Here is a 27,790-nt window from a genome sequence, read left to right as displayed (position 1 = left end):
AACTCCTTTGCTCATGTAAAGTATGAATGGGCTTGCACCAGTGAGACTGTGTTGCTGTGTCTGTAAATGGGATGACAGAGTGAATCCCTTTCCATATCCGGCTCGTGAACGATCTGTTTACCGTGTGAGTTTAGCTGTACGTTTGCAGCTTAGACATGGATCTCAACCCCTTCTGCTAATGGGTTCCACATTCTTGGCACTAATCAATTAAAGAAAAGCAAAATGCTGCAGATGCTGGCTATCTGAAAGAAAAACTGAAAATGCTGGAATTCTCAGCAGCTCTGGTAGCTTTTGTGGAGAGAGGAACATAGTTTTCATTTCAGGTCTGTAACCTTTCATGAGAACTGCACTGCATCTGATCTGTTAATTATGCCTCTCAATCCAAAGATGCTGCCAGATGTGGTCAGGGAACTCAAAACGAAAAAGAAAATTCCCTTTGAGGAATGGAATCCAATTCGAATGAAGGGTGAACTGTCTGTCTGACCAGAGACAGTCAAGGCACCTTTCCCTTCTTTAAGATGCTGGAACATTGACTCTGATGTTATCAGTGAAATTAACTGATCTGAGACATTGAAAGGATTCTCATTGCTGCACATCAGGAATTCAAACCTAATATTGGCTTCGGGACAATCAGAATACTTGGGAACAGACAAGACACCTGAAGGCTCGAAGGGAGACAGCACCAGTTGTAGGAGAGCCGGTTCCCAGTGACATAGATGTGTCTGCAGTGGATGGGATCAGACTGTTTCCATGTATCCACAATGAATGTCCCAAAGATTATTTTGGAAGAGTAAATCTAACAGAATGATTGACATTTGTGGAGTGTCAATTTGAAGATTTGACTTACTCGCACCCTGATTGGGATACCTTACAGTTGGAACTTGTTTCACTTTATGTGGAACAATTGGTCAGCAAATTTGTCTGTTGACTGAAAGGTTAATGGTTCGAAACCATGTAGGATGCACTTTTCACTGAGATGCAAGAAAATATCCCCAAAATGTCAGCTCTGCAGTTATCCTGTGAGTTCCTACTTGAACACTTTTTAAAATGTAACTTTTCTGTCAAATATAATGTGAATAGATTTGGAACTACTATGCACCTTCATCTAAACCATTAGAAATCCATGATATTATTAGATTTAAACAAGTCCATCAATTATTCTCTCTTCCTCAGCTCCACAGTGAGTGAGACAGGGAAAAGCAGAAAAGCAGCAATATTCCAGCCCTGCAGTCTCTACTCACCCACTGCCAGCCAAAAGCGGTGACTGCAGCTTCAATCAGCAGATTACTGCCCATCCCTGGGATGCAAGACATTCCAACCCAGGCCAACCCTCCCAATGCACTGAGCACAGGCTCACGAAAATGCTGGTAGATTATATCCCGGTCACTAAACCTCCGAGCAGCATTTACAGAATTCCCGAGTGAGAGAGTCACAAATGAAGAAACATCAACTTTCTAAATCTTTTCAATGTAAAATTCCCCTATTTTATTGAAAATCTGACAGTTGTGAATCTGAAAATGAGCACCATGGGATTTGTGTTACTGAGTGACTTGTTTTCCGTTGTTTGTCCGTTAGGTTTGCAATTCAATTTGTGTTGGATGTTGAAGCGAAGCTGATATCAAAATGAGGTCACAAAGCAGGTAAATATTAAAGCCAGGAAAAAAACCTGAGGAAAATGGATCAAAATGTTTGGAAGGAGGTGCAGCTAAGAAGCAGAAGCTGTGAATGATGCTATTGATGATTGAGTGGAAAGCATTGGGTCCTTGGGCTTCTGGTGGTTAACTCCTTTCCGTCCCATTGCAGTCAGACAGTTATCTCACTGTGGTAAGAGATATGGGTATTGCATTTCTAAATACCTGACCTGCTTAGTTGGTAGAACATGTGTCCCTTAATCTTTTTGAGCCCCATGTTGGGCGCTATTGTTTTTAAACTTTTTTACTTTTATGTTGATCCCCAACTTTCCATTCCTCCAGCAGCGTCACAGCTCAAACTGAGTCTTTCTCTAGCCCACTTTGTTAATCTTACAGATATTCAGACACTGCGGGGAGGCCAATCCCTTACCGCCCGCCACGGGGTCAGGAACTGGGTGAGTGGCTTTAGAGTCTGAATAAGATCCAACAGGGAGTCCCCTCCTGTGTCCCATTGGAAAGCAGCTGGGGTCAGTCAGAGGACCGGAATAAGAGTCACAGGAGCTGGAGAACTGAACCCAGCCAGAGTAGAGGGAGGGAGAAAACTGGGAGTGGAGGAAGGAAATGGTGGAGATGGTGCGATGGGTTTGGATTTCAGCAGAGTGAAGATGGAGAGTGTGTTGGGTGGAGATTCGCAGCTTTGGGGGAACAATAGAGGAAAAAAAATATTCCATAGCAATGAGAATTGTCTGTTCTGAATTTCTATCCTGTACCGACAGTGAATAATTCTATAAACTCCATTTGCAGGATACTGGAGGGAGAGGATTTGCGGACAGGAGACTCCAAACAAAAGCCTTGGCCCAAATTTACAGCAGGAATTCTCAAACAGAGGGCTGTGATTCACGGTGAGGTCGAGAGCATAATGGTTTTGTTGCTAGGTTTGTATTTCAGAAACTCAGGGTAATGCTTTCAGGACCTGAATTCGAATCCCGCCATGGCAGATGGTGAAATTTAAATTCAATAAAAATCTGGAATTAATATCTGAGGTAACTGTTGTTTATTGTTGTAAAATAAATCCATCTGGTTCACTAATGGCCTTTAGGGAAGGAAATCTGCCATTCTGGGAAATTAATGTTGGCCCAGCCAGTGACACCCACATCCCATGAATGAATAATATAAAAAAGGCAGTTAGGCACCAGAACTAAAGCACTTCCATCAGACTGGACATTTAAAAGGTCTCTCCCCTGTGTGAACCCGATGGTGTCTCAGCAGGTTGGATAAATGAGAGAAACGCTTTCCACACTTGGAGTAGGTGAATGGTCTCTCCAAAGTGTGACTGCACCAATGAGTTTCCAAATCAGGCTGGTAACAGGACCCCTTCCCCCATTTCCATGGATTCTCTCAATTATTACTGTATTTATGTTTTGACAGACCAGATGATTGGCTGAAGCCTGGTCCACACACACAACACAGTTTCTCCCCATTGTGAATGGTGCTTTTTCCTTCCATATTCAAAAACCAGTAATATTCAGATTATGATATATTGACCAACTCTCAGATCCTGATGTGATGTTTGGCTTCAATTTCCCGACTGCAAATCCTCCCCTTCTAATACCCTGTGAAACTGATTGAAAACAGACCAAAGGGAGTGAGAGAGAACCAGAAAAACATAAAGACAGGTTGTGAAATTGACCTGAATGAATCTGGTAATTTGTGGGGCCGGCACTAGGAAAAAGTGTCCATGAAAGTTGCTGGATTGTCATAAAAACCCAACTGGTTCACTAATGTCCTTCAGGGAAGGGAACCTGCCACCCAGTCTGGGCCTACACAAGACTCTGGACTATGTGGGAGGAGAGAAAGATGGGGAATGGGAAATGGTCTATGTACATCTGCAACACAACCAAAATGTTGACAGAATCAACCCAACTCACAGCCCACAGAACCCAGAATACAAGGGCAGCTGGTGCATGAGAAAATCTTCACCTCCAGGACACATACCAGCGAGTTCACACTGGGGAGAGGCCGTTCACCTGCTCCGTGTGTGAGAAGGGATTTAACTGATCATTCAACTGCTGAGAAACCAGTGAGTTCACAAGTGACTGCAGGGGTTGGATTCTGCTGTTATTGCATTCAATCACATTCAGGGCTGAACCATGTTCATTCTGAAAGTTGGGGTTTGTTTCTGTTGATGTTAATAATCCCTGTAACTGGAATAGAATTGAATGTTCTGATAATTCACTTGCTTTACTTTATAACCTTTATTCTTCAAATTAAGTATCTTTCTTCTGCCTGTTCTCAAGGTTTTGAAAAATGAAACCAGTGATTTACTTGTACTTCTTGCAGTTTAGTTACTGTATTCACTGCTCATGATGTGATCTGCTCTACATTGGGAAGACCAAACACAGATTGGATGATCACTTTGTGGAACAACTTCCGTTCAGTCTGTGAGCTTGACCGTGAGCTTCCGGTCACTTGTCATTTTAATTCTATGCCCCACTCCTATTCTGACCTCTCTGTCCTTGGCCTCTTGCACTGTTCCAATGAAGCTCAATGGGAGCTCGAGGAACAGCAGCTCATCTTTCAATACGGCACTTTACAACCTTCTGGACTCAACATCGAGTTCAGCAGTTTCTGCACCAACAGAATTGTTAGGAGCTGGAACACCCTACCTGGAAAGGTGCTGGAACCTGATTCTATCAGGAATTTTAAAAGGGAGTTGACAAGAATTTGAGATTGAGGAACTTACAGGGTGTGTGGGACTAAACACGACTGCTCTTTCAAAGAGACAGCACAAGCACAAAGGGTTGAATGGCCTCCTTGTGTGCTGTAAGTTTCTATGATTCGAGGAGTTACCCATTTAGCCCCTCGAGCCTGTCCTACCATTAGCTGATGGTACAAGGATTAGATTGAAGGTTATGGACAGTAGAGACAGGACAAATGCAGGGAAGAACTTTTTACACAGCGAGTCGTAATAACCCAGAACTCACTGCCTAGGAAGCAAATAGAAGCAGACATGAGCAGTGATTTAAAATAGAGATTGGATGTCGAAGGAAATAAACTTGCAGGGCCTTGGGGATACAGGAGGGGAATGGGACAGACTGGATTGCTCTAGAGAGCTTGCTGGACTCAATGAGCTGAATGTCTTCTTTCTGTGCTCTAATTACTCGGACTCATTTGTTTACTGTCTCCTCATAATTTAAATTTTGGAGTCCAGGTATCATTCAGGTAAATCTGCGCTGCACTCCCACTAAGTCCAATACAATCTATCCTTCCTAGGGTGTGCTGCCCAGAATGGATCACAGTATTCCTGTTCTGATCAAAGATCATGTTGAACTGAAACGCTAACTCTGTTTCTCTCCACAGATACTGCCTGACCTGCTGAGTATTTCCAGCATTTTTATATTTTTATTACAGTGGTTCAGGTACGGTCTAACCAGGGTTTTGAATATCTTGGTGCTTTTCCAGTCACATCGATACCTGAAACCTTTTCTGACAAACAGAACAAACCTTTTTCCTTCCACAAAGTCCGATAAGATTAAGGTTCCGATGAATCCAGTGACTCTGTCAGATGTTAATGTGAAGTTTGGTTTGAATTTCCCGCCTGCAAATCCTTCCCATTGAAAATCCTGGAAAAAGATTATTTAAAAATCCATCCCTGTCAGTTCTGGATAGAAATTGAGGAGAGACAAACATTTCTCTTGGTTTGAGTTTGCTGTGTGTAAATCCTCCCCTTCTAACCCCCTGTAAAAGGAGTTTCCAAACACTCGGTGTAAACTGGGCTCCGGGAGTTTCTAATCCGGGTTTGGCTCCTACACCGGGTGTTTGTGAATCCTCCCAGTCCACCCTCCGGCTCCATTCCTCTCCTGCACTCGGCTCTTTCTCACCAGACCGCCTTCAGCCCGATTTCGCATTGGCAATGCGCATGCTTCACTCCCAGCCGGCTCCGCCCCCTCATTCGCTCCGATTGGTTGGAGGAACAGCGGCTCCCGCACGGCCCTCCCGGCCTGCCTTCCTCTTCCTATTGGTCCGCACCTGCCGTCAATCATTCTGAGATGGAGCATGCGCAGTCCGTTGGAACAGACGGTAAGTGAGCTCGAGCGAGCGGACTTAAAATGCGGGTTTGAGAAAGACCGAGTGCGAATTCAGAGCCGAAAGTAAAACCGGGAACATGGATGGGGCCGGCGAGTGAGTTGGGAGGCTTCATAAACTCACGGTGTCCGCCCCAAACGCTCAATCAGGAGCCATATTTCCCGCGTTTAACTGGACGACGGCTGAGGTCTAACAGCAAAAAAACTGCGGATGCTGGAAATCCAAAACAGAAACAGAAATACCTGGAAAAACTCAGCAGGTCTGGCAGCATTGACGGAGAACGTTTCGAGTCCTCATGGCCCTGTTGACAAACTGTTGAAGGGTCATGAGGACTCGAAACGTCAACTGACGGCTAAGGTCTATTTTCCAGAAGTAGGCCCCAGCTAACGGCCGCCATCTTTATTGGGAGCAATGAGCAACTGTGAGCATGTGCGGCCGCCATCTTTGTGAGGGGCAAGGTCCAACAGGGTGCACGCGTGGCCGCTGTCTTTACAGAGGCAGGAAACCCGGATGAATGACCCGCAGGAGGCACAACAAATCAGAGATAGAGTGGTGTGAAATCAATGGGTTGTTGTAAAAGAGGAGATCAGGGTAACAACAACTTCTATTAACATCATAAATCATCCCAGTGAGCTTCACAGGAAAGTTATAAAACAAAGTGTGACACCCAGAGGCAGAAGAAGATATTAGGGCAGGTGACCAAAAGCTTCGGCAAAGAGTTTGAAGCAGTGTTAAATAGTCACTTGTTTCAACAGAATTCAATTATTTCTGAAAAAAGAGACAAGCTGTAGAAGCATTTTGACTTGCACTCATCAGGACTGACGCAAGAATATCAAATTTCCAAGGGAACCACAATTTATACTGCATGAGAAAAGGGATTGGTTGGCCAGTCAGCTCTGATTGGCCGTTGCCATGGAGAATGCACCATGGAGCTATTGCCCCCCCATGATTTTGTTTAATTTAACACAAGGTGCGATGTCTTTTTCTTGTTCATGGGATGTGCCCATTATTGCCCATCCCAAATTACCCTTGTTCAGAGAGCATTTAAGAGCCAACCACATTGCTGTGAGTCTGGACTCAGATGTAGACCAGACAGATAAGGACGGCAGATTTCCTTCCTGAAAGGACATTAGTGAACCAGATGGGTTTTTACAATAATTGGCAATGGTTTCATGGTCATCACCACCATCTGCCATGGTGCGATTCGAACCTGGGTTTCCAAAGCATTACCCTGGGTCTCTGGAATATTCGTCTAGTGAAAATACCACTATGCCAAGTATCCTCAAGCAGGTAGTAGTCAAGTCTATAATCTTCGGATCCATAGGCAGATGCATTATCTACTGGCCCTGGTCAAGTTCCTTCTGCCTGCAGAGGACAGTTCACTGTGCATGAGTATATATAGCTTCTAGCAAGTGTAAATGAGTCACATTACGAGACTGACTGATAATCTTTGAAATTTGATGTTCTTGCGTCTGTCCTGATGAGGACAAGATAAAAAGCTGTGACAGAATGTCTTTTTTTTAGCAATATTCAAGTGTCTTAAAGGAGGAAGGTGTAGCAGACAGAGGGCGAGATTTTGAGAGTTTGGGGATGAGGGTACTGAATGCATGGTCACTAATGGTGGAGTGATTAAAATAGAAAATTCGAGCAGTGCAGATATCTCAGAGGGTTTTGGGGCTGGAGGATATTGCAGAAATAGGGAGAGATGTAGACCATGTAGACTACATCAACTGCACTACCCTCATTTGGGATTTGAAAACAAGGATGAGAATTTTAAAAACAAGTTGTTTACTGACTGGGAACCAAGGCAGCTCAGAAAGCAGAGGGGTGTTAGGGGAATGGGACTCACTGCGAATGAAGACACAGACAGCAAACGTTTGGATGGCTTCAGGTTTACATAGAGAAGAGTGTGGGAGATCAACGCAGTGCAGCTCCCACATTCTTCCCTCCGTAAACCTGAAGCCATCCAAACACCACATGGACTGCAGCGGTTCAAGATGGCAGCTCACCACCACCTTGTCAAGGGCAACTCAGGATGCACAATGAATGCTGGCCCAGCCAGTGAAACCCACTTCCCCGGAATGAATGAAAAAAAGTGTGTTGGAATAGTCGTTCGAGCCTGGTGGTAGCAACAGTAGGGATGAGGGTTTCAGCAGCAGATGCATTAAGACAGGGTGAGGTCGGGTGATGTTACAGAGGTGGGAACAGGTGATCTTAGTGGTGGCACAGATATGAGGTCAGAAACTTACCTTGAGATGAAATGTAACACTGAAGTTGTGAAGAGACTGGCTTAATCCAAGACTGTTCCCAGGAGGAGGGATGGAGTTGGTATGTAGGGAAATGGAGATTGAAGCAGGGACCGGAAAAGTCATAGAAGGTCATAGAGTTATACAGCAGAGAAACAGGTCCTTCGGCCCATCATGTCTGTGCCTGCCACCAAGCACCTATCTATTCTAATCCCATTTTCCAGCACATGGCCCATAGCCCTGTGTGCTCTGGTGTTTCAAATATTCATCTAAATACTTCTTAAATGTTGTGAGGCTTCCTGCCTCTACCACCCCCTCAGGCAGCTTGTTCCAGATTCCAGCCACCCTCTGGGTGAAATAATCCCTCCTCAAATCTCTTCTAAACCTCCTGCCCCTTAACTTAAATCTATGCCCCTGGTTACTGACACCTCCGCTAAGGGGAAAAGTTCCTTCCTATCCACCCTATCTATGGTCCTCATAATTTTGTTTAACTCAATCAGGTCCCCCCTAAGCCTTCTCTACCCTAAGAATAACAACCCTGGCCTTTCCAGTCTCTCTTCGGAGCTGAAACTCTCCAGCCCAGGCAACACCCCAGTGAATCTCCTCTGCATCCTCTCCAGTGCAATCGCATCCTTCCTATAGTGTGGCAACCAGAACTGCACAGAGTACTCCAGTTGTGGTCTAACTAGCATTTTATACAGCTCCAACATAACCTCCCTGCTCTTATATTCTATGCCTCGGCTAATAAAGGCAAGTATCCCACATGCCTTCTTAACCACCTTATCTACCTGTGCTGCTAATCAGGGATCTATGGACATGTACACCAAGGTCCCTCTGATCGTTTGTACTTCCTAGGGTCCTTTCATTCATTGTGTATTCCCTTGCCGGGTTAGTCCTTCCAAAATGCATCATCTCACACTTCTCAGGATTAAATTCCATTTGCCACCTCTCTGCCCACTTTACCAGCTCATCTATATCATCTTGTAATCTAAGGCTTTCCTCCTCACTATTTATGACACGACCAATTTTCGTGTCACCTCCGAACTTACTGTTCATACCTCCTATATTCACGTCTAAACCATTAATGTACACTACAAACAGCAAGGGTCCCAGCACTGATCCCTGCAGCATACCACTCGACACAGGCTTCAAATCGCAAGAACAACCTTCGACCATCACCCTCTGCCTCCTGAAACTGAGCCAATTTTGGATCCAATTTGCCAAATTGCCCTAGATCCCATGGGTTCTTACCTTCTTAACCATTTTCCCATGTGGGACCTTGTCAAAGACCCAACTGAAGTCCATGTAGACTACATCAACTGCACTACCCTCATCGACACAACTAGACACCTCGAAAAATTCAATCAAATTTATTGGACATGATCTCCCCCTGACAAAGTTATGCTGACTATCCCTGATTAATCGCTGCCTCTCCAACTGGAGATTAATCCTGTCCCTCAGAATTTTTTCCAATAGAAAGTGTCTTCAGTCTTCTCAGTGTTTAATTGGAGTCAATTAGTCATCAGGAAGAGAAGCAGGAACCAGAATGGGCCACGAGACTGATCCCAGGTTTAACTTAGTTGAGAGTGAAGAAGGCAGGAAGGAAACCCTGGGAGGTCTGGAGAAACCATCTTCACGATCACTCATTAAATCTCCACACAGTAAGCTTTGGACACAAGGTTAATGTCTGCTATTCTGTATGGTCGGTTATGGGGCTTCAGATTAATGTTTTGGTCATGAGTAACGACTGAAGTGAATGATCAGACATATTGTCACCTCCAGTTGTAGAAATTTGTTAAAAAGATACAGGAAGAATTGTCCAAATCTGTTTGGATTTCAGCACAGGGAGGAGGGAGAGTGTTTGGGACGGGGATTTTTAGCTTTGGGGGAACAAGGGAGGAAAAAATGTTCCATAGCAACTAGAATTGTCTGCTCTGAATTTCTATTCTGTTCTTGCAATGATGACTTTTGTAAACTCCTTTTACAGAGAATTAGAAAGGGAGGATTTGCAGACGAGAAACTCAAACCAAACATCACATTAAGATCTGACACAGTCACTCGATTCATCAGGACCTGAATATCATCAGCCTTTGAATGTGTAAGGAGAAATATTTGTCTGTTCTATCTTTGGGAAAAGATTTCAAACATCTGTGTGACGGGAAAAGCATTGAGACACACACACACCCAAGTGAGAGTGTTCCAGTGAACTGACTGTGGAAAGAGCTTTAACCAGTTACACAGCCTGAAATAACTTTACACCATTCACACTGGGGAGAAACTGTACACGTGTTCTCTGTGTGGACAAGGCTTCAACTGATCATCAAACCTGGAGAGACACGGGAACACATGCACCATGGAGAAACCGTGGAAATGTGAGGACTGTGGGAACGGATTCAATTGTCCTTCCAAACTGGAAATCCATCAACGCAGTCACACTGGGGAGAGGCCGTTCACCTGCCCGGAGTGTGGGAAGGGATTCACTCAGTCATCCAACCTGCTGAGACACCAGCGGTTACACACTGGAGAGAGACCGTTCACCTGCTCTGAGTGTGGGGAACGATTCACACAGTTAACCAGCCTACTGAGACATCAGCCAGTTCACACTGGGGAGAGGCCATTCACCTGCCCTGTATGTGGGAAAGGATTCACTGGGTCCTCTGAGCTGCTGACACACAAGCGAGTTCACACTGAGGAGAGGCCATTCAGCTGTACTTCCTGTGGAAAGAGATTCAGGTCTTCATCCAACCTCAATGCACACCAGAGAATTCACACTGGGGAGAGGCCATTTACCTGCTCCGAGTGTGGAAACAACTTCACTCAGTTATCAGCACTACGGACACACCAGTGGGTTCACACCGGGGAGAAGCCGTTCACCTGCCCTGAGTGTGGGAAGAAATTCACTCAGTCATCCAAACTGCTGGCACACCAGCGGGTTCACACTGGAGAGAGGCCGTTCACCTGCACGATGTGTGGGAAAGGATTCACTGGGACCTCTGACCTACGGCAACACTATCAAACTCACACTGAGCAGAGGCCGTTCAGTTGTAACTTCTGTGGAAAGAGATTTGGGTATTTTTGCAACCTGTTGAGACACCAGCGACTTCACACGGGAGAGAAACCGTTTACCTGCTCCAGTTGTGGGAAGGGATTCACTCAGTTTTCGAACCTGGTGACACACCAGCGAGTTCACACTGGAGAGAGGCCGTTCACCTGCTCTGAGTGTGGGAAGGGATTCACTCAGTCATCCCACCTGCTGAAACACAAGCGACTTCACAAGTGACTGTAGGGGAATAATTCTGCTGTGATTGTAATCACATCCAGGACTGAACCATGTTCATTCTGACAGTTGGGGTTTGTTTCTGCTGATGTTAATAATCCCTGTTACTGGGCTGGAGTTTAATATTCTGGATCGATAGCTGATTGTGTTCTCGGGGCTGCAGTGTCCCTTTAAGAACTGCTGTCTATGGTCTTTCCCCATAATTCAGGAACTCTCATCAGAAATTACTTTACAACAAGATTCTGAACTTTTACTTCAATCCTAAATTGATCTTTTGTACAAACTCTACAATTCAGTGTCTGAGAGGTTCCACTGATTAACATCTCCAATTAGAAAGTGCTGATTAATCCTTAGTGACAATTCTTACTGACTTGCACATTACTCACAGTGACACCTCCATTATCCACCAGATAGAAGGGGAACGGGAATTGATGGAGAATCGAAAGTTCCCAAATGTTACCCCTCCCGCCTGGTACAGAAATCTCCTCGGCATCGGAATGGAGACAAGATCAATCCAAGTAACGGACCACAAGAAATCACTGTCTAAAAACCTTATAAAGCCTTCAGAAATTTATGGAATATTACAGACTCAGCTCACTCTCTCTGCTATGAAGAAAGCTTCCATCGCAGCTTGCTGGCTGACAAACACAGGACAGGCCTGTTATCTCTGCCAAGGAAATGTCTCTAGCACAGGCCCTGAAATAAGACATTTCTAACCCTAATACGATTGGATGATATGAACCATATGTAAATCTACTCTCTGTGTAAAGGTTATAACAGGCTCTCGAGAGCACAGAGATTTTGAAGCAATCCACACTGGCTTCAGCCCAACACCCACACTCTGGCTCACACCAGTTAACTGTTCACAGGAGACTGTCGCCACCAGCTACAGAGACCAGCGCTCACTCTGTGTCATCCGTCCGTTTGTCCTCTGGGACCGGTAAACCGTTCTCACCTGTCATGGGTCATTTGATTTTTCTGTCTATTTAGCTTACACATCAAATTTAACTTAATAAATGCTTCTTAATAAACTACTTTAAAATCTCTTCTGCAATGAAGCCGGACAGGTGACTGAGTTGGTGGTGGGGGACCATTTTAATGATAGCGACCACAACATGGTACAGTTTAATTTTGTTATGGACAAAAAAATCGACGAGTTGCAAAAAAATGTTTTGGATTGGGGGAGAATGGATTTTAGTAAAATAAGGCAGGATCTGGCCGAGGTAGACTGGGAACAGCTACTTGTGGGGAAATCTACAGAGGAGCAGTGGGGGGGCGTTCAAAAAGGAAATGGGGAGGGTACAGGCTCAACATGTTGCCTCTAGGGTGATAGGAAGGAATAACAAGCCCAGAGAACCATGGTGACCAGTGATCAGGTTATGATGAGAAGGAAAAGAGAGGCTTTTAGCAGGCACAAGAGAAGCAAATCAGCAGAGGCATTAGTGGAGCACAGAAAGCGCAGGGTAGAGCTTAAGAAAGCAATTAGGAGAGCAAAGAGAAGCTCTGGCTGGTAAAGGTAGGTAAAATCCCAAGATATTCTATAAGTATATCAATGGGAAGAGGATAACCAGGGAAAGAGTAGAGCCCATAGGGGACCAAGGGGACAATCTATGGGTGGAGCCAGAGGACATTGCTAGAGTGTTGAACGAACACTTCACATCCGTCTTCGCCCAAGAGAATGAGGATGAAGGTATTGATCTCGGGGAGAGAGACTGCAAGGTTCTTAAGCAAATTGATATCGGGAGTGACAAGGTATTGGAGGTGTTGGCAGGCTTAAAAGTGGACAAATCTCCAGGTCCGGATGATTTGTGCCCCAGATTGCTGAGGGAGGAGATCGCAGAGGCTCTGACCCACCCAAATTTTTAATCCCTCTCTGGCCACAGGTGAGGTGCCAGAGGACTGGCGAACAGCTAATGTGATTCCACTATTTAAGAAGGCTTGTAGAGATAAGCCAGGGAACTACAGACCAGTGAGTCTCACGTCAGTGGTAGGGAAACTATTGGAGAAAATTCTGAAGGAGAGAATCTATCTCCACTTGGAGAGGCAAGGTTTGATCAGGGATAGTCAGCATGGCTTTGTCAGAGGAAGGTCATGCCTAACAAATTTGATTGAATTTTTTGAGGAGGTGACCAGGTGTGTAGATGAGGGTACTGCAGTTAAGGTAGTTTATTGGGATTTCAACAAAGCCTTTGACAGGGTCCCACATGGGAGACTTATAAAGAAGGCAAATGCACATGGGATACAGGGTAATTTGATAAGGTGGATTCAAATTTGGCTTCGTTGTAGGAGACAGAGTGTGATGACAGAAGGATGCTTTAGTGACTGGAAGCCAGTGTCCAGTGGCATTCCACAGGGATCTGTGCTCAGTCCCCTATTATTTGTCATTTATATAAACAACATAGATGACTATGTGGGGGGTAGGATTAGTAAGTTTGTGGATGACACAAAGATTGGCTGGGTGGTTAATGGTGAGGTTGAGTGTCTTAGGCTACAGGAAGATATAGATGGGATGGTCAAATGGGCAGATAAGTGACAGATGGAATTTAACCCTGAAAGGTGTGAGGTGATACACTTTGGAAGGGGTAATTTGACAAGGAAATATTCAATGAATGGCATGACACAAGGAAGTTCTGAGGAACAAAGGGACCTTGGAGTGTGTGTCCATAGATCTCTGAAGGCGGAGGAGCATGTTAGTGGGGTGGTGAAAAAGGCATATGGGGCACTTGCCTTTATGAATTGAGGCATATATTATAAAAGTAGAGAGATCATGTTGGAGTTGTATAGAACCTTGGTGAGGCTGGAGTACTGTCTGCAGTTCTGGTCACCACATTATAGGAAAGATGTGCTTGCACTGGAGGGGGTGCAGAGGAGACTCACCAGGATGTTGCCTGGGATGAAACATTTAAGTTATGAAGAGAGGTTGGATATACTTGGGTTGTTTTTGTTGGAGCAGAGAAGACTGAGGGGCGACCTGATCAAGGTGGACACGATTATGAGGGGCATGGACAGGATGGATAGGGGGCAGCTGTTCCCCTTAGTTGAAGGGTCAGCCACAAGGGGACATAAGTTCAAGGTGAGAGGCAGGAGGTTTAGGGGGATGTGAGGAAAAACATTTTTACGCAGAGGGTGGTGACGGTCTGGAATGCACTGCCTGGGAGGGTGGTGGAGGTGGGTTGCCTCATATCCTTTAAAATGTACCTGGATGAGCACTTGGCACATAATAACATTCAAGGCTCTGGGCCAAGTGCTGGTAAATGCGATTAAGTAGGTGGGTCAGGTGTTTCTCATGTGTCGGTGCAGACTTGATGGGCCGAAGGGCCTCTTCTGCACTGTGATTCTGAGCTCGATCCTATTTTCGAGTAATCTGTGACTCCCGAACCTAATTCTTCCAAGTGGTGTTAGGAGTGAGATCGGAATGATCGAGATCATAGGCTTGAGAAGCAACAGTCTTAGTTAAACGTGAATGGAGAAGTTCCTAAGTGAAGCCTGGAGTAGACAATGGCATTGACACATTACAGGGAGCGACTGTTAGATAGTCTGACAGAGAAAACAGGCAGGCCAGGGGTGAGAGATATCCTGGGGATTGGTGAAGAGTGTGACAGGGATTACGATTATGTCCTCAATAAGATTTCTAAAGAGGGTCAGAAAGGACAAATTCAAGTTGAAGGTCCAGAATCAGTTAGAAAATATCCACAAGGTAGATGCAGGTGAACAGAGAGCTGGAGAATCTTTAAAGTCCGTGCATGAACTTTTGTTTGAACCAGATATAATTACAACATGTCAATAACTTAGATTGTGTGAGATGATTGGCAGGTGGGGAGGATGAATCTAAGTCAATAATTATCACATTTTCGTGGAAAAGTTTTGACATTTATTCTTGGTGGCAGCTTAAGGGTTTGTGTTGCTGATTCTGATCATTCCAGTAGCTTTAGAATGTTATCTACAGTTTGTCTTCAAGAAATTAGAAAAACAAACTCGGAGTTTAGAAACACTGAGGTTAGTCAGAAATCAGTTGTGAGAAGTCAGTAAGGATATTCCCTTCTCAGGGGAGATCTGTAAGAAATCATCTTGTAAAATCTTCAGAAATGAATTGAACATTATTGCAATTAATCTCTCTCTCTCCCCCTCCCTCCTTCTCTCTCTGTCTGTCTCTGAAGAAAGCTTCCTGGGCTGACAAACACAGGACAGTGAGGCCTGTTTCTCTGTCAAGGACATGTCTCTGGCACAGACCCTGAAACAAGACAAGCTTGATAGTGTGGGTCGGGGGTGGGGGGGTTGCGGGGGGGATCTCATGACCCATATGTAAACCAACTGTCTGAGTAAAGGGTAAACAGGATGTCCCAGCAAGTGATGAGCCACAAAATGACTTCATGGGCTTCCGATGGAAATAGGAGGGGTTACCTTGAATATCTGTCCCTTGTTAATTGAATAAGTGATTGCCATGTCCCCAAGAAATAGGTATATAAATAGTTTTTGAGGGGAAAAAATTACATCAGACAGTAAAGACATTCTTGAAGTGATCCATCCATCCACAGATGCTCCTTTTCACTGGAATTATGAAGAGACAAGTTTGTAGGTTTGGCCTAATGTACAATGAATGATGACAGTTTAATAGTGGAAAGCTGTACTAAAGCCCCTGTACCAACAAAGGGAGTGTGTGTTGTCAAGATAGCCGAGTCCTCTCTACAAACATGTGAACCCCACATGTCAAGGTTGATCAGTCCAAATCACTTTGGAAAGTTACTTGTGGATCTGCTTCCACCAGTCATTCAGACAATGTGTTCCAGATCATCAGAACTCACTGAGTAAAATAATCTCTCCTCATCTCCATCTTGGATTCTTTGCCAATTATTTTAAAGCTGTGTTCTGTGGTTACCAACCATCCTGCCAATGAAAACAATTTCTCCCTGTGTAGATGAAAACTCCTCAACAATGTCCACATCTCTACTAAATCACCCCTTAACCTTCTCTGCTCTAAAGAGAACAATCCCAGCTTCTCCAGTCTCTGCACAGAACTGAAATCCCTCATCCCTGATACTATTATGGGATATTTCCCCCACACCCTCTCCAAGGCCTCGACATCTTTCCTAAAGTGTGGTGCTTAGAATTGAACACAATATTTCAGCTGAGGATTGTCAGTGATTCAGGATAACTGCCTTGCTTTTGTACTCCATGTCTCCATTAATAAACTGAGGACCCTATTAGCTATTTTTTAAAAGCAGCTTCATCAACTTGTCCTGTCACACATAAATATATGTGTACGTACTCTCCCAGGTCACTCTGTTGCTGCACTCTGTTTAAAATTGTACCATTTATTTTATTCTGCCTCTTCTCATTCTTCTCCCAAAATACATCATTGACTGTGAATCACTTTGGGATGTTCTGAGGGTGTGAAAGATGCTAAATAAACCCAAGAAATTCTTTCTTTTCTGCAGCTGATTTAAAGTTGCAGATTTTGCTCCAAAGGTTAAATCGGGATTGATATTCAAAGTGAACTATTTTACTGCAGCAACAACGTCAGCTGGGAGTCAGTGAATTAAGAGGAAAGATCCCAGACAGTGGTTCTGCAAGGTACACTGCAGGCCCGACAGCTCAATCAGCTCCACTCTCAGCTCAGCAGAGCTCAACAACTCCATACCTTGTCCACAGGGGAGTTCTCCTGGTGCAGTGGGACCAACATTCATGCATTAACTCACAGCACTAAAAAAACTGGATTAATCAGTCTGATTGCTGTTTGTGGAATCTTACTGTGCACAAACTGGCTGTCATGAAACAGCAACAACTTGTATTTATAAAACACGTTTAATGTAATAAAACGTCCCAAGGCGCTTCAGATGAGTTTCATAAAGAAACATTTGACATCAAGTCACATGGAGTGATAATAGGGTGAATGGAAAACAACATTGATTGTAGAGGCAGATTTTCACAAGAAATTGTCATCAGGAGAGAGAGGTGGAGGGGTGGAGATGTTGAGGGAGAGAATTACAGAGTTTTACATCTAAGCACAGTCAGAAATGGTGGAGAAATTAAAATCAGGAATGTTCAAGAGGTCAGAATGAGAGGAACACAGTTTTCGCAGAGGGGTGTGTACACGAGGTCAGATAGGAAGGGATCAGGTCATGGAGAAACTTTAAACCAAGATGCAAATTTTAAAATCAAAACATAGCTTGACCAGGAGCCAATGTAGATCAGTGAGCACAGGGATGATGGATGAACGGGACTTGGTGTGAGAAAGCACACAGGCTGCAGAGTTTTGGATGATCTCACATTTCCATGTGGGGGTGGGGTTAATCTGATGGGCTGATCAGGATTGTATTGGAATCAAGTCTAGAGGTAGCAAAGGAGCGGTTTAAGCAACAGATGAGCAGGGGGTGGGGTGGAGACAAGCGATGTTATGGAGATTGAAATATCTGGTATTGGTGATGGTGTGGATTTGTGGTCAGAGACTCATCTTGTGGTAAAATATGACTCCAAGGTTGCAGACAGTATGGTTCAGACTCAGACAGTTCCTGAGGAGAGGGATAGACTCGGTAGTTAGGGAACGGAATTTGTAGTGGTGACTTTGGTCTTCCCAGTTTTTAATTAGAGGAAACTTCAGCTCATCCAGTACTGGATGTGGGACAAGCAGTTTGATAATTTAGTAACAGTGGAGGAATGGAGAGGGATGGTGGTGAAGTTCCTTCACTGTCACTGGGTCAAAATCCTGGAACTCCCTCACTAACAGCACTGTGGGTGCACCTACATCACATGGACTGCAGCGGTTCAAGAAGACAGCTCACCACCAGCTTCTCAAGGGCAATTAGGGATGGGCAATAAATGCTGGCCCAGCCAGCGAAGCCCACATCCCGTGAATGAATAAAAAGCAAGGAAGAGCTCGACATTGTCAGTGTACATGTGAAAACTGATGTGGAGCTTCGGGATGATGTTGCCTCGTGGCAACATGTAGATGAGAAATAGGAGGGGCCAAGGATAGATCCTTGGGTTCACCAAGTTCAATGGCTTTGGAGAGGAAAGGGAGGTTGGCGATGGGGCAATAGTTCTTTCTTCATCTTTCATGAAATCCACTTTTAAACCTATGGCCTGTGTCCTCAATTGGCAGTCTGTGGAAATTGTAACATTGAGGGTACATAATGTTCCCATGCTTGTTGTATAGGTTCCTGACTCATAACAAGGGTGGGACCTTCTAGGATTGGCTGTGATAGGGTCACCAGGTCAGTTCAAACATCAGTGAACCACAGTTTGGAGGCAGCCAGTTTCAGGGAGTCAGCCAGCAGGTGTGACAGAGACAGGCCGAGGTCTCAGTTAAGTTAAAGAGATACCCACGTGCAGCAGATTTTAAAGCGGTCCAATGGAGTAAAGGTACCTCTTTGCAGCAGTGATGTTCTGCTTGGCCTGGCCAAAGACCTGAAAGTGTGCTTGGAAGGTGAAGCTTGAGGTTACTCGGAAATAAAGGGGAATCTCAGAAAGCAGGGTTGAAATCCGGCAAGGTGAGTCATTGTTGAAGCTGTCCGAGTAGGGAGTGACTTTTGGAAAGAATTGCAAGGAAAAATATTCAAAAGTGGAGATTTGAAACCCTCGTGACAAAGGCAAAGTTTCAGTGAGATTGGTTGGCTCACAATGTGGGCCATTGTGGGTTGTTGGGAAATCCATGGAATCTGTTTTGGTTGCATCTGTCATTTACTCTATAGCATTGTAAGTCCGACTACAGGTCATGTTAATTCACATGTACCTCACGCTTACCCTGGATGTTAGAGTATAAGGTAGTTTTTGTCAACTATTTTATGATTTTAGAAGTTGTAAAATTTGCTTTTTTTTCTGTTTAAAAACCGTTGTAATCTTGTAGCTTTATTCTAAAAGCAGGTGTCTTGAATGTCAAACTTATGTCAATACTTTAAGCGAAATGTTATTGGTCCCTAAATGGATCCTACCATCATCTTGGAGAGTGGGGGTGGGGGAGGGGGTGCGGTGGGTGATGTGGAGGAGTTCTAGCTAAGGAAGGTAAAGGCTTGTGAAAGTTAACATGGTGCTTGTGGATGATGCCACCGAGTGGCAGCATGCAAAGGAGAATGGGAGAAGCCAAGGATGGATCCTTGAGGAATTCCAAGTACAAGGGCTTTGGAGAGGAAAGGGAGGTTGGCGATGGGGGGGGGGGGGGGGGGGGGGGGGGGGGGGGGGGCTAGCTTTCAAAGATGTTGGGGGTCAAGGATTGTCCATTTTTAGGATGGGTGCTCACAGTGGATTTCAAGGCAAGAAGGAAAGTGCCAGAAGAGAGAGAGAACTGTTAAAAATATCAGCTAGCAGGCAGAAGTTGGATGGTCAGCAGTTTAGTGAGAATCAAGTCAAGGGAGCAGAAGGTGGGTCTCATGGACAAGATGAGCACTAAGGGGACGTGAGGGGAGGTGGGAGAGAAATTGGAGAAAGATGTAGGTTCAGGGCTCAGAGAAGGGGGATCTTTAGAGAAGGCTTGTCCCAGTGGGCTAGTGGAAGGGAGGGATGCAGCAGGGGCAGCTGATCGGATTGTCTCAATCTTAGTGACAAAGAAGCTCCATGAACTCCTCACACTTGTTGTTGGAGGTGAAGGAGAAGGAGAGCCCTTCAAAAGGAACTAATTGTGTTAGACATTAAAAGATTCAACACATTATGTTGTTAAAAAGACGTGACATACTGTGTGTTTAACACAAAGATGAATTATTTGACTTTATCCAGAATACTAACATCTGTAACTGGGCTGGAGTTTAGTAACATCAGAAACAGATCCCAGTGAACATGGTTCAGTCTTCGATGTTATTAACAGCAACACCTGTAGTTACTTGTGAACTCGCTGGTGTTTCTGCAGAGTGGATAACTGAGTGCATCCCTTCCCACATACAGAGCAGGTGAATGGTCTCTCCCCTGTGTGAATGCGCTGTTGTACAGTGAGGTTAGATGATGTCTTCAACCCAGTCCCACAGTAAGAGCACCTGAAAGGTTTCTCGTCTGTATGAACTCGCTGGTGTACAATGAGGTCAGCTGATCACCTGAACCGGGTCCCACAGTGAGAACACCTGAATGCTTTCTTGTCAGTGTGAACACGTTGATGGTATATCAGTTCCTGGGAACTTTTAAAACACTTCCCACAGTCGGGGCATTTAAAAAGTGTGAACCCGCCGGTGTGTCAGCAGGTGGGAAGACTGAGTGAATCTCTTCCTACACACAGAGCACCTGAATGGTCTCTCCCCAGCGTGTATTCGCTGATATACGGAGAGTTGAGATGATTGCCTGAACCCAGTGCCGCAGTCAGAGCACCTGAACGGTCTTTCATCAGTGTGAACACGTTGATGGAACATCAGTTTGCTAGAGCTTTTACAGCACTTCCCACAGTCTGGGCATTTAAATACTCTCGTCAGTGTGAACGAGCTGGTGTGTCAGCAGGTCAGTTGACCGAGAGAATCGCTTTCCACAATCAGCACATGTGAATGATCTCACCGGTGTGAGTTTCCTGGTGTCTCATCAAGGCGGATGACTGAGTGAATCCCTTCCCACATTCAGAACAGTCGAACGGTCTCTCCCCAGTGTGAACTCGCTGCTGTTTCAGCAGGTGGGATGACTGAGTGAATCCTTTCCCACACTCAGAGCAAATGAATGGTCTCTCCCCGATGTGAACTCACTAGTGTTTTAGCAAGTTGGATGAATTAATGAACACCTTCCCACACTTGGGGCAGGTGAATGGCCTCTCTCCCATGTGAATTCGTTAGTGTGTGAGCAGGTCCGTTGAATTAATGAATCCTTTCCCGCACTCAGAGCAGGTGAACGGCCTCTTCCTGGTGTGACTGCCCCAATGAGTTTCCAGCTGAATTGGATTATTGAATCCCTTCCCACAATCCTTACATTTCCATGGATTCTCCCTGTTGTCCCTGCATTTATGTTTTGACAGGTCAGATGATCGGCTGAAGCCTCGTCCACACACACAACACGAGTAAGGTTTCTCTCCACTGTGAATGGGGCTTTTTCCTTCCATGTTCAAAAGCCAATAATATTGAGTTAACAATTAATTGGGCGACTCCGTCAGATCCTGATGTGATGTTTGGTTTGTTTCCTGACTCCCCTTCTAATCCCCGTCTTTGTCTCAAAAGGTAGACCTCTTACTCATCTGGAAACCAACTCACCTGGTCCCACTCCCCTGCCTTTTCCCTGGAAACCTGCATTTTCTGTCCAATTCTTTTTTGAATCCGTGATTGAATCCACCTCTCTCATACTCTCAGGTAGTGCATTCCAGATCCTAACCACTCACTGTGTAACAGAGAAACCCCTTTAGAATTGTACACTTTATCTGATGCTACCACTCTCTGCTCATTCTTCTGACCAACATGAATCACTTCACACTCCCTTACATTAAATTCCAGGTAGGTTTTCACAGTTTACAGGAGGATATTCCTGTGCATTGTGACCGTTCACACAGCGGTAAGAAAGAAGTTTTCTCCAAACGGGAATTGAATCAAGGCTGCGGCGGTGAAAGGAACAAATCGTAACATGAAACTCTCCACCTTCCAGTGAAGTGGAGGCAGTTTCACTCAGAAACCAGCAGCTGTGACATTAACAAAGCGGGATGGAGAAAGATTCAGTTTAAGTGGTGACACTGCTGGAGGAATGGAGAACTGGAGATCACCCATGAAAGCAGCAAAGCTTTAAAAGCAGATGGCACACAGCGTGGGGCTCGAACCCACGAGCCTGAGATTAAAAGTCTCATGCTCTACCAACTGAGCTAGCTAGGCATGCATGCACTTTGTTTCCTGTGCAAAAATGTAAGGAGATCAATATTGTTTTCTACCTGGAGCATCAGCTTGTTCTGAATTTCAAAGTGTGGCAGGTAATCGACCTCCAGAAGCCCCAAGGTTGCAAAACATTCATCTCAATCATCAATAACATCATTCACATCTTCCACTTCTCAGCTGCACCTCCTTCCAGCATTGCAAACTCCTCTTGCATCCTGATATTTTTCTCTGTGACATTGTAATATGACCCTGCACAATTAATGTGAATAAAGTTTGTGATGTTGAAAATATGTGTTCATGTTTCAGGAACTGAACCACATTGACACACACAGAGGAACACACACAGACATATACTCGGAGCGTGACAGGGGCCAAAGGTGAGACAAACACCCAGAAATCAAGATGTCACCAACTTGGCCAATTATTGTTCCATTTCAGAGACCAAATGTTGTGAATGTTTGCAGATGAACAGAAGTAAGAAACACCGGGGTGTTTGGGTAATTTTCTTTTTAATTTGACTGATAATTTATTCTGCAGACAGTTTGTGTCAATCAGGAATGAGAAGAAGGGGAGTTGGCAGGATTCGGACCACATGGAAAAACGCCTTAACCACCCGGCCAGGACAACTGGGTAAAGGCTGCATGTTGTTTGTTTAAAATAATACAATGAATACAGGAATTCCAGTGAAAGAAGGTCTTCCAGTCCATGCCATTGCCCCACCTTTTCCCAGTCACCATGGGATTTACACTGCCTCTCCTCATTCCCCAACTGAAATATAACACTGCACAGATCAGCTGCCCCTTCACTGCATGGAGAATCTTTTGGAAGCGCCTCAAATAACAAAGCACCAGAAAGTATGGCAGTGGTGGGAGTCAAGCCCAAATCACCAGAGAGATCGAAACCTGAACCAGAGGCTGAGCCCACTCGGCCTCACTACCACATTCAGATTAGACACCAGCATTGACACTCAATTAGGATATAAAAAATGATGATCAGGAATTGGCCATTCAGTCCCTCGAGCATTATCAGCTACTTAATAAGATCATGTGAAAACTTCAAACATCATCCACTTTGTAACATCCTGAACAGTCTCCACTCAAAACTGATGGTTTTTTCCTCTCTGAATCATATGATATGAAGCCACAGAGTGAATATGAATAATGTTTGGCTGGTAAAAATGGGAAACTGAACCACATTGACAGACACAAAGAAACACAAATGTGCATGTTGTTAAGATTTGGAAGTGTGCATATTTTCATACTGTCTTTCAGTGTGCAGAACGTGGAGCTGTGATCAGCTTACAGCTCAGAAGATGTACAGCAAGAACAGCTCACATTGCCTGTTGGGACTCAGTAAGCTGCAGCTAACGATTGAGACCATTTAATTGTCGTTCAACAAGTCTGGTTCTAAATTCTGTGCTAGAAATTATAAGAAAACTTGCTGAATTTGCTCAATGTCTTGAATTCGAAGCATCACATGGAAGATAAGAAAGTTCACCTTAACCGTGGTGTGAGGAAAAATAAAATGACAGAAAGTTACAGCAAAGAAAGAGGCCATTCAGCCCTATGTTCTGTTTTCGATGAGCAATGTGATTCGTTGATCTGAATGCTCAAAGATATTCATCATTTAGGAAGAATGGGCAAAAAGGAAAACGAGGCGGGGTCGCGCTGTTAATAAGGAACGAGATCGGTACATTAGTGAGAGAGGATCTCAGATTGAAGGATCAAGATGTAGAATCAGTTTGGGTGGAGCTTAGAAACAGCAAGAGGCAACAAACATTGGTGGGAGTTGTTTATAGGCCACAAAACCATAGTAGTAATGTTGGGCATGAGATAAATCAGGGAATTAGAGCTGCAAGTGACATGGGTAATACAGGAATAATATTCTGCCTCGCACCACCAGCTCGATAGTCAGTGCTTTGTAACCTATCACAGCCCTTCTCTTTTATTTTCACTCCCTCACTCCGACTCTGGGTTTGTTCCTGAGTTTTGCCCTTGTGACATTTCCAGCTCTGATGTGAAACTTCCACAGTGGCACTCTATTAGTTACAGGTTGCCATCCTGAAAATGCCCCCCTCATCCCAACTCTCTGCCTTCTATTAGCCAATCCTCTATCCATACGAATATACTATTCCCAACACTCTAATCTTATTGAGTAGACCTATGTGCAGTACCTTATCGAACCTCTATTAAAATAAAATCTCTGAATTCTTCCAGTTTGGATAAAAGGTCACTGACCTGAAACATTCACTCTGTTTCCCTCTCCACAGAAGCTGTTTGACCTGCTGAATGTTTCTAACATTTTCTGTTTTGAAGTCGGATTTCCAGCATCATGTTTTTGGTTTCACAGTGGATTAGTTTTCTCTGACTGATTGTTCCCTGTTTAAAGATGAAGAAGGAGCTTTTAAAGAATGAGACAATTAGTATCCCCCTGTTCGACATGAAGCTAAACTCACTGTTAATTCCTCCTCAGTAAGAACTGTAAACACAAAGCTTCTAGCTGGGATTGAACTGGGGACTTTCTCATTTAAAGTAAACGTGATAATCAGGGCACTGGGGAAATTAGTGTGAATCCCCCCCCCCACCGGACAGAGGGGAACTGACCATCCATCTGTAGCTCTAATTCCCAAACAGAAAATGCTACCAAGTCAGGCTGAGTCTGTGGCCACTCTCACCCTTTGAAACCGTCTGTCCGCAAGAATGACCCAAACCTCCCTGTCGCTTGCCATTTTAACACCACCCTGCTCTCTTGCCCACATGTCTGTCCTTGGCTTGCTGTATTGTTCCAGTGAAGCCCAACGCAAACTGGAGGAACAGCACCACATCTTCCGACTAGGCACTTTACAGCCTTCCGGACTGAATATTGAGTTCAACAATTTTAGATCTTGACCTCCCTCCTCCATCCCCACCCCCTTTCTGTTTCTTCCCCCTTCCTTTTGTTTTTTCCAATAATTTATATAGATTTTTCTTTTCCCACCTATTTCCATTATTTTTAAATCTTTTATGCCCTGCTAGCCTTTCCACCCCACCCCCACTAGAGCTGTACCTTGAGTGCCCGACCATCCATTCTTAATTAGCACATTTGTTTAGATAATATCACCAAAATCAACACCTCTGTGTTCTTTTGTCTGTGACATCTTTTGATTATCTGCTCCTCCTATCACTGCTTGCTTGTCCCTACAACCACCCCAGCCCCCCCAACTTCTCTCCCCACAGCACCCCCCACCCCACCACCACCTTAAACCAGCTTATATTTCACTCCTTTCCTAAGATTCACTCAGTTCTGCTGAAGGGTCATGAGCACTTGAAACATCAACTCTTTTCTTCTCCGCCGATGCTGCCAGACCTGCTGAGTTTTTCCCGGTAATTTTGTTTTTGTTTTCAAACCTATTTGTCTCTTCTCAACTTCTGTCCTGGACTGACAGGGATGGATTTTGGAAACTCCTTTTACTGGGAGTTAGAAGGGGAGGATTTACACACAGCAAATTCAAACCAAGAGAAATGTTTGTCTCTTCTCTATTTCTTTCCTGGCCTGACAATAATTCCTTTGCATACTTTTTTGCAGGATATTACATCAGGATTCTCAATCGGGACACTCACACTAAACATCATATCTAAGTGGCACTTAATCACTCCATTCATCAGGACCTGGATATTATCGGTCTCTGAGTGTAAGTGTTGATTTCCAGGTCATTACCACTCACTGTGTAAAATTTCTTCTTCACGTCCCCCCTCTAGATCTTGCACCAAATCTTAAAACTGTGTCTTGTAATCCTTTTACTATCAGCTACTGCAAATGACTTTTCTTTATCTACCTTATGTGAACCTATCATTAAGTTGCATACCTCCATCAAATCTCCCTTCAACATAAGATAAAAGAAAAATACCACAGATGCTGGAAAGCTGAAACAAAAACAGAGAGCAGAAGAGTCATCCGGACTTAAAATGTTAACTCTGTCTTTCTCTCCACAGAAGCTGTTAGACCTGCTGAGTTTTTCCAGCATTTGCTGTTTTTGCTCCCTTAAACCTACTTGGCTTCAAGGAGAACCACCCCAGTTTCTCCAACCAGGGTATCTGGAGTATATACCATCTACAAGATGCAACACACCAGGGCTCCTTCAGCAGCACCTTCCAAACCCATAACCTCTAACACTGAGAAGGACAAGGGCAGCAGCACATGGGAACACCACCACCTGCAAGTTCCTCTCCAAGTCATCCTGATTAGGAACGATATCACCATATGTCTCGGAGGGGAACTTGGAGGTGATGATATTCACATGTACCAGTTACCCTGGTCCTGCTAAGTGGTGGAGGTTGAGGGTTCCCCCATCACGCTGTCTTTCTCTCTCTCTCTCTCAGCTTTAATGTTCCACTTTCTCCGAGTGTCAACCTCACAAATTATTCATTAGCTCGGTTTCACAACCTGCTTTGTGTTTTTGTGGGTTCTCTCTCACTCCCTTTTTCTGTTTTAAATTAATTTCACAGGATGTTGGAAGAGGAGGATTTACAGTCAGGAAACTGAAACCAAACATCACATCAGGATCTGACGGAGTTGCCCAATATTTCGTAACCTGAATATCATTAGATTTTGAACATGGAAGGAAAAAGCACCGTTCCCACTGGGAAGAAACTGTGGAAATGTGGGGACTGTGGGAATGGATTCAGTTACCCATCCCAGCTGGAAACTCATCGGCGCACTCACACTGGTGAGAGACTATTCACCTGCTCAGAGTGTGGGAAGGGATTCACTCGGTCATCCCACCTGCTGACACACCAGCGATTTCAAACTGGTGAGAGACCGTTCACCTGTTCCAAATATGGGAAGGGATTTACTGTTTAATCCACCCTGCAGAGACACCAGCATGTTCACACCGACGAGAGATCTTTTAAATGCTCAGAGTGTGGAAAGTGTTATAAAAGTTCTCAGGAGCTGATGTCCCATCAACATGTTCACACTGATGAGAGACCATTCAGGTGCTCTCACTGTGGGACTGGGTTGAAGACCTCATATTACCTCAATGTGCATCAGCGCAGTCACACTGGGGAGAGACCATTCACCTGCTCCAAGTGTGGGATGGCATTCACCCAGTCCTCCAGCCTTCTGAGACACCAGCAAGTTCACACAGGGGAGAGACCATTCGTCTGCTCCGAGCGTGGGAAGGGATTCAGTCAGTTATCCACCCTGCAGAAACACCAGCGAGTTCACACTGGGGAGAAGCCATTCTCCTGCTCCCAGTGTGGGACACGATTCAGTAGCTCAACCAGCCTGCTGATACACCAGTGAGTTCACACTGACGAGAGACCGTTTCAATGCCCAGACTGCGGAAGTGCTATAAAAGTTCAAGGGAACTGATGTCCCATCAACGTATTCACACTGACGAGAGACCATTCAAGTGCTCTGACTGTGGGACTGAATTCAGGCAATCATCTCAGCTCACTGTACACCAGCACATTCACACTGGGGAGAGGCCATTCACCTGCTCCAAATGTGGGAAGAGATTCACTCAGTCATCCCACCTGCTGAGACACAAGCAAATTCACAAGTAACTACAGTGATGGGATTTTGCTGTTAATCACATCCAGGACTGCACCAGGTTCATTAGAGTCTGTTTCTGCTGACGTTAATAAACTCCAGCCCAGTTAAAAGGGCTATTATTATCAGAAAAATAGCCAAGTACATCAGCTTTGTGTTAAATCCATTCTGTCAAATATTTTAAATATCTCTAACGTAAGATAGTTCCTTTTGAAGGGCTGTCCCTCTCCCCTGTCTCCTCCATCCTCACCTCCAACAACAAGTGTG

The 27,790-nt window shown here is 44.7% G+C and overlaps 1 protein-coding gene and 1 non-coding gene across 4 annotated transcripts; one reads left to right on the top strand and one right to left on the bottom strand.

The window, feature by feature from the left end:
• The first annotated feature begins 5,675 nt into the window (after positions 1 to 5,675).
• On the top strand, positions 5,676 to 12,255 carry LOC121273843 (gastrula zinc finger protein XlCGF7.1-like). 3 transcript variants are annotated; one of them, XM_041180982.1, is made up of 2 exons: positions 5,676 to 5,711; positions 9,951 to 12,255. In XM_041180982.1, exon 2 carries the CDS (start codon positions 10,317 to 10,319, stop codon positions 11,241 to 11,243), a length of 927 nt encoding a protein of 308 aa, XP_041036916.1. In that variant the 5' UTR covers positions 5,676 to 5,711; positions 9,951 to 10,316; the 3' UTR covers positions 11,244 to 12,255. The 3 variants fall into 3 exon arrangements, with proteins under 3 accessions (XP_041036916.1, XP_041036917.1, XP_041036915.1); XM_041180983.1 differs by having other exon boundaries at positions 5,701 to 6,138; XM_041180981.1 differs by having other exon boundaries at positions 5,701 to 6,308.
• Positions 12,256 to 21,918: 9,663 nt separating this feature from the next.
• trnak-uuu lies at positions 21,919 to 21,991 on the bottom strand. The gene has a single exon. It is a non-coding gene; the product is annotated as a tRNA-Lys (tRNA).
• Positions 21,992 to 27,790: the final 5,799 nt, after the last annotated feature.

Source organism: Carcharodon carcharias (assembly GCF_017639515.1).
Source record: "Carcharodon carcharias isolate sCarCar2 chromosome 27 unlocalized genomic scaffold, sCarCar2.pri SUPER_27_unloc_2, whole genome shotgun sequence".
NCBI classification, from domain to species: domain Eukaryota; kingdom Metazoa; phylum Chordata; class Chondrichthyes; order Lamniformes; family Lamnidae; genus Carcharodon; species Carcharodon carcharias.
Note: the sequence above shows the minus strand (reverse complement) of the source record. Positions and strands in the feature narration are given on the sequence as shown.